The 13467-nt window shown below is 38.9% G+C and overlaps 1 protein-coding gene across 3 annotated transcripts in view; it reads right to left on the reverse strand.

Annotated features, from left to right (window-relative positions):
* Window positions 1–3563: 3563 nt before the first annotated feature.
* Window positions 3564–13467, reverse strand: part of PIG-O (phosphatidylinositol glycan anchor biosynthesis class O) — a 145493-nt gene continuing 135589 nt past the window's right edge. For all 3 annotated transcript variants that reach the window (XM_090372867.1, XM_090372864.1, XM_090372866.1), the window contains exon 7: window positions 3564–3848. In XM_090372867.1, coding sequence (XP_090228993.1) covers window positions 3627–3848 — 222 coding nt within the window. In that variant the 3' untranslated portion in view covers window positions 3564–3626. The remainder of the gene's footprint in view (window positions 3849–13467) is intronic.

Below are 13467 nucleotides of genomic sequence, written 5' to 3' on the forward strand. Positions count from 1 at the left end.
AGCATCACTTATGTCTGAGTGACACCGCGTCTCTGCTATTCCTACAATGTCTGCATTTGATGACTTAATCAGTACTTTTAATTCATCAAATTTATTTACAATGCTCCTAGCATTACTGTACAAGCAAGTATATATGCAAGTGTTCTTACTCTTAGTCACCCTAAAACATCCCATGTATTCATTTGTTCCATGAATGTAACCCACAGCAGGGCCTGAAATCCTAGACACCTTGCTTTCTAGGCTACTGTATGTACCAACAGTAGCAAGTGGCTCTAGTTAAACTATTATCCTGTGTACCCTTCAAGCTAGCATTTTCCGAATCTATCTTCATTGCCTTGATAGCATCAGAAAATATTCTTGCACCCCATCTATATGAGTGTATCCCATCCCTGTAAAAATAGTCTCTCCTGTTAATAAGCACAGATCATGCTGAGAAAAATTCTACCCCATGAGCCTTGCATATTCTCTCCAGGGCTGTAGTGATGGACATGGCTCTCAGCACATACTCCTCCTATCATGTCTGGGCAGACACTTTCAAATTCAATCCTAACTTGCAACTTTTTGCCAACATTGCCTTGCCTTGTACTTGTTAACTAAGTCCTCAGATCTCATACTCTTAATATCATTAGTTCCAATGTAGGCTGCTTTGCAATACATTCTTGAATGGAAAGTTCTGAGTGTGTAGGGATGCTTCAGGGAATTGGCAGTTGTATAGAGCTTTTCCAGTTTTTTTTGGCCTTGGAGAAGACAATCTTCCACTGAGAAGATTGTGCCTTTGTTTCCAGGTCATAGCTATACATTACTGGGGACATCTGCGATTTGTCCCCAGTAATGATGGGGAAAAACAAAGTGTGGGTTAGCAGCATGTAGATGAAGGTCCTGACATATGAGAACTCTCTGCTCTCTTTATCAGTGAGGATGCAAGGCATAAATTTAGCTAAAATGCATCACATTCCCAAATCTTGAAATGTCAATCTACCTGTCTAAAATGTCCCAAAAGAGATAAATTTCACGAGCTACTTCATGGACATTAATCGCAGATTATATGATCAAATCACAACATGAGTGATAGAATCACTGTTTTTTGAAGTTAAAGGGCAGCCAGAGCAAAGATAATCTTCAAAACAGGCAGCCACCTTTTAAACCACTGAAAAGTCTTTAAATGACACAGACAGTATCTTCTCCAAAAGGTGCTTGAAGATTTTTGGGTTTCTGCTGCACAAATTTGAAATCAAATTTCCTGCTCAGTAAAATGATTTATCTTAAATTGTGACAAAAACACATTAAACACCTGTTCAATGTGCTGTGCACTAATTCAGAATGACTGTAAATAAATGGATGATTCGTGTGTTATGTATAGATAACACATAACATCTTGTGTCAAGTCACATCTCACTACGACATGCAATTTCAAAGTCAGTCCAGAAACTTTTTATTCACACCTTGTATGGTTAATTTTAACATTCTTCTCATAGTTTTTTTTTTTTTTTTTTGTCTGCCATTATGCTAAAATAACAAATAACTGTTCTTTCTTTTGAATATCAACTTCATCATCAAATGTGAGAAAGGTGCTTATTAATGAGTCTCTGCTCAAATTCAAGGACACACTATTTTTGGCGACAGTATAATGCTTCAAAAAGTGCTTTACAGGAAGGAAAAGTGAACTTTGTTGTATTAATACTTGTAAAAGAAAAATAAGGGGCGTTCATTAATTTATCTTGACTATAAATATGCCTGATATTTATAGTCAAGGTAGTCTCATAAATGTCCATATTATTTGAACAGGTCCAGCTCAATACAAGTGGAGTATGGAAGAAAAGAAGAGATTTAAAGTAGCCTACCCTAAGGTAAACCCGATTGTCACAAACTGTCACACTGGGCCATCAATTTCTTTTTTACAAAAGAGAATGGACCAAACGTTTTTCATGAACACATGAAATCTGTATATAAAAATGCTGTTCCTGGAACCAGAATCCATAGAAGATGGCCCCGTTCAGGATGATCAGTGAGAGCGACACCTCCAGAAATATGCCTAAAAACTGAAGGCCTGGTTATGCAGAACAGATATATTAAAGTATTAGTAGGGCAAATTATGCAAGAAAACAAGCCTATACAGCATCAGTCAGAACACACACACACACACACACCTCCCATATCAACTGTTCATCCCCTCTAACCAAAGTGTCTTAGGATTGCCAAAGAATGTAATATTGCCAAGGAGCTGGCACCAACTACCCTTCACAAACACTTGATCACATCAAAGGTCAGTTCTTATGGGGTACCAAGAATGCTTGTACTTCTTCAGAAACAGTGCAGGGATAAAATCTGGAATGATGCAATGCATGATGCAGATCATGCAAATGTTTTTTTTTTTTTTTCATGAATTGTAACTGACAATGATATATGTATTCTTTATTGGGATCAGAAAACAAAATGAGTTTAGACAATGAAAACACCATGAGTCACCAAGACCAAAAAATTCAGGACAACCCTCCACCAGGAAGATCATGGCCATTTTATTATTAGCCACATAGCACAAGGAAGCCCGAGGCTTATGCTGCACCAGCCAAAAAAAATTTTTGAGTTACCCAGAGAGAGTATGGGCTTGGCACACCCAGGTGTGCCAAGCCCATCAGATGTGAGCCCCTGGAGTAATTTTTTGGGATATGGAAGGAATTCTTTTGATAGACTACATGCCATGTAATGAGACAATCTCCGATGGTGCTGTTCTCAAATATTTAAGAGGGGGGGCCACATAGGGAAATTGATAATGTGTCTTGCTTCTTCAAAACAGTGCTCCTGTATGCAAGTCCCATAAATTAATTACTGCTCTGAGAGATTGTAGATTCCAGGAGTGAAACAACCCACCCTATATTCCAGGCTTGGCCCCCAATGATTATCTCCTCTTCAGAAATCTGAAGAAACCTGTGTAAGAGCATTCAATTTAAAGTGATGACAATCTCAAGGCAGCTCTAAATGGATTTTTCCAAGGCCAAAACAATGATTTTTTTTCCCCCAGGTATTTTCCCTTCATCTCAAAAATGGAGGACTCAAGAGGATACATATTAAGAAAAGATAAAACAAAATTAGACAATATGCTGTTTCTTTATTATTCATATAACTTTTGAATGACACTCTTATTTATATATTAAATATCATTTCACTGTAATATAAATATGAATACATTATGTATGTAAATAAATTTAGATTTTTGTCACATTTATGAGTCTATCTTTCAATTTGTAGATTATTAGAATTTTGATTATCTGAGAAAATTTATTTCTCGACAACACCAAGATTTTAAATCTACTGTATATACTTGATCATAATACCTATAAGCGGGTGTTCATGGCATCTCTTTGCAAAATATGCTTGATATCACTAGGCCATAATAAATTAGAAAGTTTTAATTGGCTTAATTATTTTCTGATTCATCTGTATACTGCCTATACAGATTTTGGCTTTTAGATATAAATTCTCCATTTATTTTAAAAAATTGCCACAAAATTTTTACACAGATAGGCAGTGTTTCTTTACCTAAAAGAAAATTATTCACTGTTTTGGTTTGGTAACAACATCACAGCACTAATTACTATAAGGTTATACTGAAAATTAAAACAGCAGGATTAAGTAACATCGAGATTTGAAGTAGACCATACATGATGTATATCTTGTCTGATAAGCTTCTGAAATGAGGCTCGAATTCTGACCGCAAATATGCCACCTACTGTTGCAGCTATCACTGTTACAACCATCCCTATGGCTTCAAACACTAGCTTAGGGGCAAAGATCTTCCATACCATCAAATGTCTCCTGAGTATGAAACATGATGTTATGCTACCTGTTAACTGCAAGAAAACTTTGCATAAGTTACAAAGTATATAAAACTTGGTGGGGAAAATAAGAGATAAAAAACTAATCATGTTTTTTCTAATAGCACCTAGTTATTTGCATAAAAAACAAATTATGATCAAACAACCTTTTTATGGATCAATTTTAACCATATTGTATCAAATCAAATTTTAACACCATTAACAATTACACCGATGAGCCAGAACATTATGACCATCTACTTAATATGATGTTGGTCCTCCACGTGCAGCCAAAACAGCTTGTATCTGGTGAGGCATGGACACTACAAGATTTCCAAATGTGTTTTGTGGTATCTGGTACCAACATGTAACCAGCAGATCCTTTAACTCCTGTAAGGTCTATGGTTGAGATGCTGCAGATTGGAGTTGCTGTTCCAATATAAACCAGATGCTTGATGGGATTGATGTCTGGTGAATTTGGAGGCCAGGGCAATACGTGGAGGTCTTCCTCAAGTTCCACAAACCAGTTTCGATCAATCCGGGCGGTGTGGCATGGCGCATTATCCTGCTGAAAGACAGCACTGCCAGAGGGGAAGACTGTTGCCATGAAAGGGCATACCTGGTCAGCAATAATGTTTAGGTAAGTGGTAGATGTCAAAGTGCCCAGCACATGGATGACTGGACCCAGGGTATCCCAGCAGAACATCGCCCAAAGCATGACACTGCCACCACTGGCTTGTTTTTCTTCCCACGTGCATCCAGGAGCCATCACTTCCCCAGGTAAATGACCCACATATACCTGGCTGTCCACATGGTGCAAGAGGAAACGTGATTCATCGGACCAGACAACCTTCTTCCCATCACTCAAGGTCCAGTTTCGATGCCCATTGTTGGTGCTGTTGCCGGTGAACCGTGGGCACTCTGAGGAGCCTGCGGCTACGCAGCCCCATTTTCAGCAGGGTTTGATGTACTGTGTGTTGTGACATATTACTCCTGTCACCAGCATTCCAATTACTGGCGAGTTGCACCATAATTGCCCTTCTGTTGCCATGTACCATTAGGGAGAGCCTTCGCTCACATCGAGCATCGATAAGCTGTGGTCACCAAAAACCTTGCCGGCAGTTCATGGGTTTTCCCTCCTCAGACCACTGTCGGTAGGTACTAACTACGGCTGACCACGAGCACCCTACCAGCCATGCAGTTTCGGATATGCTCTGATCCAGTCATCTGGCCATTACAATTTGGCCCTTGTCAAACTCACTTAAATCCTCTGCTTTTCCCACTGATTAACAGAGCTCAGTATCAGGTGTTTTTATACCATGTCTCGACCCACCCACGCAGCGTAGTTCACCTGCAGTTGCTTTGATTTGCATAACGGCTCGCTGCTCAAGGTTTTGGCTCACCGGTGTATCAACATACATTATTTTCATTTTGTTTATTTACTTCAAGCTGGTATTAGTAAAGTTTTTAGGTAAGCTTTCCGACTTACGCTAACTAAAATCAATAACAAAAATGAAATGCACATGAGAGCAAGACAGAAGCACTGCCCCAGCAGTAATATAATAAGACTAAACACAAGTTATATGCAACAAATATTCAGTGCAATAAAGATCCTAAAATATGATGCAACTATGCTGATGACAATAATTTCTCCATTGTTATATATCACAAAAACATTGTGATGACAGCAAACTTGGTCAAAACTCTATACGTGAAATTCGTGTCAGACATCTGGCTTCAAAATCTATAAACATGTAGGTGTGCATGTAAAGGGCATGCTAAATAATCACCAAAGAACTAACACACTCACTTTTTTCAAAGGAGAGGCAAGTATATTAATAAATTATTATTTCAATAGGTCTTGCACAATAGAAAAATCATTACAGACAATAAGATCACAGTTGTAGTGGTGCTAACTTTTATTTTTAAATTATTTCAAAGGGTTTTGTACAGCAGAAAGTAATCCAAGACAGCTTTTCTGACATCATGATTGTGAACAGTTAACGGTAAAGATTTTAAGGTAAAATTATCTCATTTGTAAAGATAAAAACCAAGAATTTGGGATGGTGACTTCTCTTTTAGTCATAAAATTTTTTTCTGAAATCCTTAATTTGCAGTTTCAAAAGAGATTTTGTAAACTTGCACCAAAACTTCCAAGTAGATAATACTGGAGCATAGGTTTGCTATGAAAGAAAAGAAAGATTTCTGTGAACAGCTTCTCTCTTCAATGACCTAGTTTGACAGTGGCTGTGCATTTATTAACTGCATTGGCTAACTTTTGAATACTGTAATGAGGGAGTATCATTTACCATTACACACTGTTGCTGAAACGAATTGGTTGTGGCTGTTCAGCAACTGGATAATGTAATTATACAGTGCAATCGTCATAATCCAAACAAATTAATAGAGAGGAGGGTATTCAAATTAGTATTAGTAGTAGCAAATGATCTCAACAACCTTATTAAATTTATTCAAGCTACCCATTTCCACAAAACCAGATGGAAGCTTGTTCTAACAATTGGTTACTCTCATGAAAGCAAATTTTTTGCATATTTATCTTGAAACTATCTTTTTTCAATTTAATTATATGCTCTTATATGTTGAGTTCTGAGATAAAAGCAAAAATGTCTATTTTTGAGTAACAAGGTTAGTCAAGGACAAAAAAATGACTTTTTTGTCCTTGACTAACCTTGTTACTCTGCATCCATTCCAACAGATCAACATCTATCATAAAATGAGGCTTCTAGACCTATATCTGGAATTTCATAGTAATGCAAGAATTTGTTATTACACACTTGCAGTCTGCTTTGATCAGTTGCTTCCTATCTCTTTATATGAAGGTATATAAGTGGGTGGGTATGATCTACAGTTCTTTCACAGATCTCTTCGGCAATGCATCAAATCTTAGTCCTGTGGAACTTAACAAGTTTAAAATGAAATTTCATATTCTTTCTCTATCTGCATTTTGGATATCTGTGGAAGAAGAAGAATGTTTTACAATATCTGGAGGAGTTTTACATATTTTGCTTTCCTTCTGAATCTCCTATGTGAGATTTCATTTTCAGTTATGAAAACTCAAACAAGTCCATTATTCAATATAAGATTTTGGTAGACTGGAACCTACAAAAACTTGGCCACTGCACTCAGTGGATCAGGCCTTGCCAAGGTTGAACAATTATGTAATTCCCATCAGTAACAAGTCTATTATTAACACTTTCACTGCTTCATCATACCAATGGAGTTTTAATCCACTTGGAGGGAAACCCCCCCCCCTACTTTTAGAATTTTTTCTTCCAATTTGACAAAAGAAGCAACACATATTTATGTCAAGTGTCCTTTTCCAGAGGCTGACTCATTCGGTCATAGTGAAAATAAAGCCCAAAAATGTTTCTCCTCTCTCCTATCCAGATTGACTCAGTCCCGTGCCAAAAAGTGCACTAGAAAAGCCAGCAGAAAATATTTTAACATTTGTTAGCCCGGGGATTTTGCTTTCCCTGGAACCATAACCAAGCTACACCAAAACACGGCTGTTAATATTGTAACAGAAGAACAGCAGGCCTGAGTCGTGAAACCATAGGGATCATATTGGCAGCCTAAAGCATGAAGAGAAACATTTCCGTTATAGCTAAACGAAGTTTGTATCCCAGGGAATGTAAAAATCTCTCGCGCTAACTGTTTTCTTCCCAATAGTTGATGAGAAGCAAGATTAAAAACTTCCCCGAAGACCATCATAGCATATGGGCCAAGGAAAAAAACGGTACATCCGTGGCATATTGTCGAAACACAGCATACAGGGAGCCCAAAAGAATGTTATCTAGGAATATATCTAAATTTGCAGAAATTAAAGTACAATGAAGGAATGCTGCAAGCTAGGCTCCCTTCGCCAACCACGATACCCAAAAGTTTTTACGACCAGGGTAGCAACGGAAATCGTGGGAGGAGGACTAGAAGGGAAGCCAGCGTGAGAAAATGAGTAGGCGGGCATTTTATTAATATCTTCAACACCATGTCGCCAAGTAAAACACCCGGAGATGAGGGGACCCATGTGGGGGCACAAGTCATCCTTGGACCGTCCTGGACAGGAAACTCATGACTCCCAGTGGCCAATAGGAGAGTTTTGCTCTCAAAGACAAAGGAGAGCCCAAAGAATAAAAGGGCTAAAAATGAGACCAAAGGGTGGGAAGTGGTTGAAGATCTCGAGTGTGGTTCCTGCTGATCGCCACCATCACCACCGCCTTCTGACCCGAGCTCGCTGAGTAGCCTTCTAGCAGGAGAGTTGGAAATGCGAGGACCAGAGAGGACTGCTGCCGACCCCCCTTACAGAAGCAAGCCTTGCGGCTGGCCTAGGGACAAACCCACCTAAATTGGTAAGCGTAAACCATTCTTATGTATAAATGAACTTGTGTGAAACAGCCAAAATATATTCTAAATTCAATGCTTCCTTTCCGAGTTTCTTTTATATGTGGAAAGTAGAATTAAGTTAATAACATGTATTATTGTTCACGCCCTTGTATTACTTAGAGGAAGTTTAAAGGAAGGGACAGGATTGTCTAGAAAGTTAAAATATACAAACCTATGAAATCGCGAGACTTTTGATTCTTATTTCTTTCTGTTTACAAATGATTGCACATAGATTGATGTATGCTTTATTCATTGTATGTTTATGGTGTGAAAGTAGATGTATACATGACCTTTTTGTCTAGAATAAATAATTGTTAAGTGTTATTTGAATTGTTGTAATCTCTCTGCTAACATCCCAAACCATGCCAGAGTAAATAAACTTAGAAAATGGATTTTGCGGGATGGAAAGGTGCTAAGCTACCTTCCCATTAAAAACACAATGCGATCTGTTGCTGCAGAAATTCAGAGCCCTAAAACCTCTGATTTCTAAGGGATCAGGTTATTGTCCTAACTGATTGCCTGAGTAAGGCAAGATAGACGCCACAAGTAGACCCCAAGAAAATGTAAATGAAAGAGAAAGGAGAATGTAAGTGAAGAGAGAGAGAGAGAGAGAGAGAAAGACAGAAACGAAAGAGAAGGGGGGGACCTACAACACATTACTTAATATTTACCATGTTCTTGTGGCATTAAATCTTACTGATTACTGCTTAAAAATTAAATAAATTATCACAAAAAGTTTGTATTCACAGAGCTACTATTTGATTCGCATCATAAAATTACAATCAGCACTGAATACATAAGATAGGGAGTGAGAGACAGGCATGCTGCATGCAAACTGAATGAAACAGCATAAGGCTGTTTCATCCAGTTTTCAGAAAAAAGGATGAGAACTTAATATAAAGGAATAATCACTTCTTTATCTCTATTGGCAAAATTCCTGTATATCACTGACAGAACTCCATGAACTATTCCGGCAGCCTGCTGCACTATTTGGAGAACTTCGTGTTGGGCTGTACATTTAACCCCCCTAGTCTTTTTGAGTGTAAAGAATGAAAAAGCTGATTAGTATATTATTGTACCAGCCAATTAGTATGTTATTGTGGGATTATTGCTATACCCATGTAGAGTATCTTGCATTTATCAATGCTAAATCTCAAATGCCACCTCTTTGCCCATCTGCCTAATTTTTGTAGGTCTCGTGGCAGTAGTATGCTTTGATTCCTATCATTAACCACCTTGCCAACCTTTGTATTATCTGCAAACTTAGACAATAAGCTTTATAGGCCTTCATGAATAAATACTGAAAAGGGTAAACAGCCCATCACTGACTCTAAGGAGCACTACCAATAATGGTGGTCCAAGAAGAGCAGGCCCATTAATAACACCTCTGCCTTCTATCATTCATCCATTCCCTTTATCCATAGTGTAACTTGCTACAAATGTCACACTGCTCCATTTCATGAATCTATACTATTGTGCTCACCATATAACTACATTCTTGTCAAGATTATCTTGCATTACTTCTTTAATAATTAAAATAGAACTCAGATAAGAAATTCCCACATAAGTTTTCCCCTCTACTAGATTTGGTTTCTTAATTCCAAATTTCAACTTTTATATATATAGGGTGCAGAGAAATTCTACTGACAAACTTGAACAGGTGATAGAAAATACCAAACCAAAAATTTTTTGTCAAGTAAACATAGGTCGTAAATGAGTCGTTATAGCAGCAGAAGCTATTAAGGAGTTGTAAAAACAGAACAACACATTCAGTAATTTAATGTCGTTTAATGCATACAAATCATTTTCTGTTGCGCACAAAATAGAAAAACAATCCATAACACAGTGCTCAAAGGTACAACTACCATCAACATTAACGTATGCATGCGTTGAGAGGTCCTCGGAGTAGTGCATATCTGCCACTAATAACATAAACATGTAATGTCATATTATGATCAGTATGGGTACAGACATGGAGCTTTTCACTGTTGCAGAAATGGCAGATATCCATCTAATGTACGGCGCAGCAAATGGAAACAGAATAGAGGCTTGCAGGATGTATCAAGAACGCTTCCCAGACAGAAGGTTGCCTCACCACAACATTTGCTGCGATACACTAAAGATTGCAGGGTAGTAGCTCTTTCGGTGTGAATATGCATGATACTGTATGTCGACACACTGCTGGGACACCCCGGTTTGAGGAACAGGTTTTGCGGATCTTCGCTAATACTCCTTCGACCAGCACAAGAGCCTTCACACACCGATTGGGTGTGCAGCATCGTTTGGTGTGGGATGTGGTGCACGAAGCGGGACTACATCCTTTCCAATGCCAGAAAGAGCATGCACTAGAACCTGCTGACTTTGCCCGTGTCGAGTTCTCCCACTGGTTTTTACAGGAAACCAACTTGTAGCCTGATTTTGCCAATAATGTGCTTTACACTGATGAGGCATGTTTCACCCGAGAGGGATTGTTCAACAGCCATGTGTGGGCAGAGAATAATCCCCATGCAATGGTTGTACATGGCTACCAACACAGGTTTAGTGTCAATGTATGGGCTGACATTGTGAGAAACGTTTCAGTTGGACCATACATGTTTCCTGCACATTTAGATGGACGACTCTATTTGTGTTTTCTAGAGCAAACACTTCTAGAGTTGTTGGAGGATGTTCCTCTGATTGTCCGAGCACAAATGTAGTTCCAACATGATGGCGCACCACCACATTTTGATAGACGTGTATGCTTACGTACAACCTTTTCAGGCAGATGGATTGATCGAGGTGGACCTGTAGCCTGGCCATCAAGGTTGCCAGATCTGACTTGTTTGGACTTTTTCTTTACGGGACACATGAAGACTGTGTATGAAATGCCAGTTGACATAGTGGAGGAACTTATAGCATGGATTGTCGCAGAAGTGCAGATATACAAGACAATCCTAGGAACTTCCAACACCTACAAAATTCAATGATGCGTCAGTGTGAGTTATGCACTGAACATCAAGGTACCAATTCGAGCAATTCTTATGAATTGTTTTTTCTATTTTGTGTGCAACAGCAAATGATTTGCATGCATTAAACGACATTAAATTACTGAATGTGTTGTTCTGATTTTTACAATCCTTTAACAGCTTCTGCTGCTGTAACGATTCATTTACGACCTATGTTTACTTGAGAAAAAAAATGTTTCTTTTGGTACCATTTATCACCTGTTCAAGTTTGTTGGTAGAGTTTCTCTGTAACCTGTGTGTGTGTGTGTGTGTGTGTATATATATACATACATACACACACACACACACACACACACACACACACACACATATATATATATACACCGTATTTCCCCATGTATAAGACGCACCTTTTTTCAAAAAATTTGGGGTCTAAAAACTGGGTGCGTCTTATACAGTGGTTATAGATTTTTTTTTTACTTGCATTTCCCGCTTTTTCGTGCTTGTTGTCTTTGCACTCATTGTTTCGCACTTGTTACCGGTATATTAGGTTACGTTTTGCCACATTCTGTCCAGAAATGGCTCAGAAAAGATTTTCATACAATGCTAAATTCAAGTTAAAAGTGATCCAGTTTGCAAAAGTGAATGGAAATCATGCTGCTGAATGTAAGTTTGGTCCTCCTCCAACTGAGAAAACAATCCGAGACTGGCTACGGAAAGAAGAAACCCTACTGAAAACGCCACGGCAGAAGAAGGCCATGAGAGGCAAGTCAGCAAAATGGCTGTTGTTTTGTTGTTGTTTTTTAGGAGCATTAGCATCTAAGACCATATTGCTCCGGGGAGGGGATATGCGGTGGTCATTCCCTGACCTTTCCGGATTCTCCGTATTTGGTGATGACAGGCTCGAACCCCGGTCTAATCAAGAAGCGTGCTGATGCTCCTGCCCACCTGGCTACGGAGGCGCCAGGCAAAATGGCCTGATTTAGAGAGGGAATTGAAGATATGGATTAAAGAGCAAAGGGCAATTGGAATTCCTGTGTCCACAAAGATGGTTCAGCATGAGGCAAGAAGAATTGCTGATGAAAAAAAGAATTACTGATTTCAAAGGAGGACACAATTGGTGCTTCAGGTTCACGAAACGGAATGGACTAAGCATGCATTCACGCACCAGACTTGCCCAAAAGATGCCTGAAAGCTATGTGCGGAAGGTCCTTGAATTTCATCGTTTTTGTCATTCAATGTCGAAAGACACATCAGTTTGAGTTGGCACAGATCTCAAATATGGACAAAGTCCCCCTTCAATTTGATGTCCCAAGTAACAGAACTGTTGATAAGAAGGGGATGAAAACTGTAACTGTGAAGAGAAGTGGGCACGAAAAGAGCCATTATACAGTTGTTCTAGCTTGTTGTGCCGACAGAACCAAGCTGTCTCCTATGCTGATTTTCAAATGCAAAACAATGCCAAAAGAAGGCATTCCTCGAGGAGTGATTGTCCACGTTCATGACAAGGGTTGGATGGATCAGGATGGGATGAAGATCTGGTTTGAGAAAGTTTGGAGCAGGAGACCAGGTGGGCTCTTACACAAACCTGCCCTATTGGTGCTTGATCAGTTCAGGGCACACATAAAAAATACAAAGAAGATTGCTGCAGAGCAAAAAAACAAAACTTGCCATCATGCCTGGAGGCTTGACATCCCAGCTCCAACCACTTGATGTCAGCATTAACAAAAAACCCTTCAAAGCTGCCACGAGAGACGAATGGAACCAATGGATGAAGTCTTCTGGGAACAATTTGACACCAGCAGGAAGAGTGAAGAAACCAACTATAGGAGAAATTTGTACTTGGGTGAAAAGATCTTGGGATAATATCAAGATTGAGATCATTGTCAAGTCATTTAAGAAGTGTGGCATTTCAAATGCCATAGATGGAACTGAGGACGAGGCAATATATGAAGACAGTGATTCGTCATCAGACACAGATGAGGACAAGCTAATGGATGGGAGTTTTGACAGTGATGAGTTGTACGAATTTTATGATGAATAAAACTTGAGTTCAATAACTTTATGTACTAAATTTTTTTTCAAATTTCAGGCCCCAAAATTAAGGTGCGTCTTATACATGGGGAAATACGGTAGGTTGAAGAATGAATGCGAAAGAATGTGTGAAGAGAAGTGGACACGAAAAGAGCCATTATACAGTTGTTCTAGCTTGTTGTGCCGACAGAACCAAGCTGTCGGCACAACAAATAAGGTGTGAATATCCTATATGTTATGATGAATTAAGAAAATTATAGGCTGAATTGCAAAGC

The sequence above is a fragment of the Mastigoproctus giganteus genome, chromosome 4 (assembly GCF_048544385.1).
Source record: "Mastigoproctus giganteus isolate SK-2022 chromosome 4, ASM4854438v1, whole genome shotgun sequence".
Classification (NCBI taxonomy): Eukaryota; Metazoa; Arthropoda; class Arachnida; order Uropygi; family Thelyphonidae; genus Mastigoproctus; species Mastigoproctus giganteus.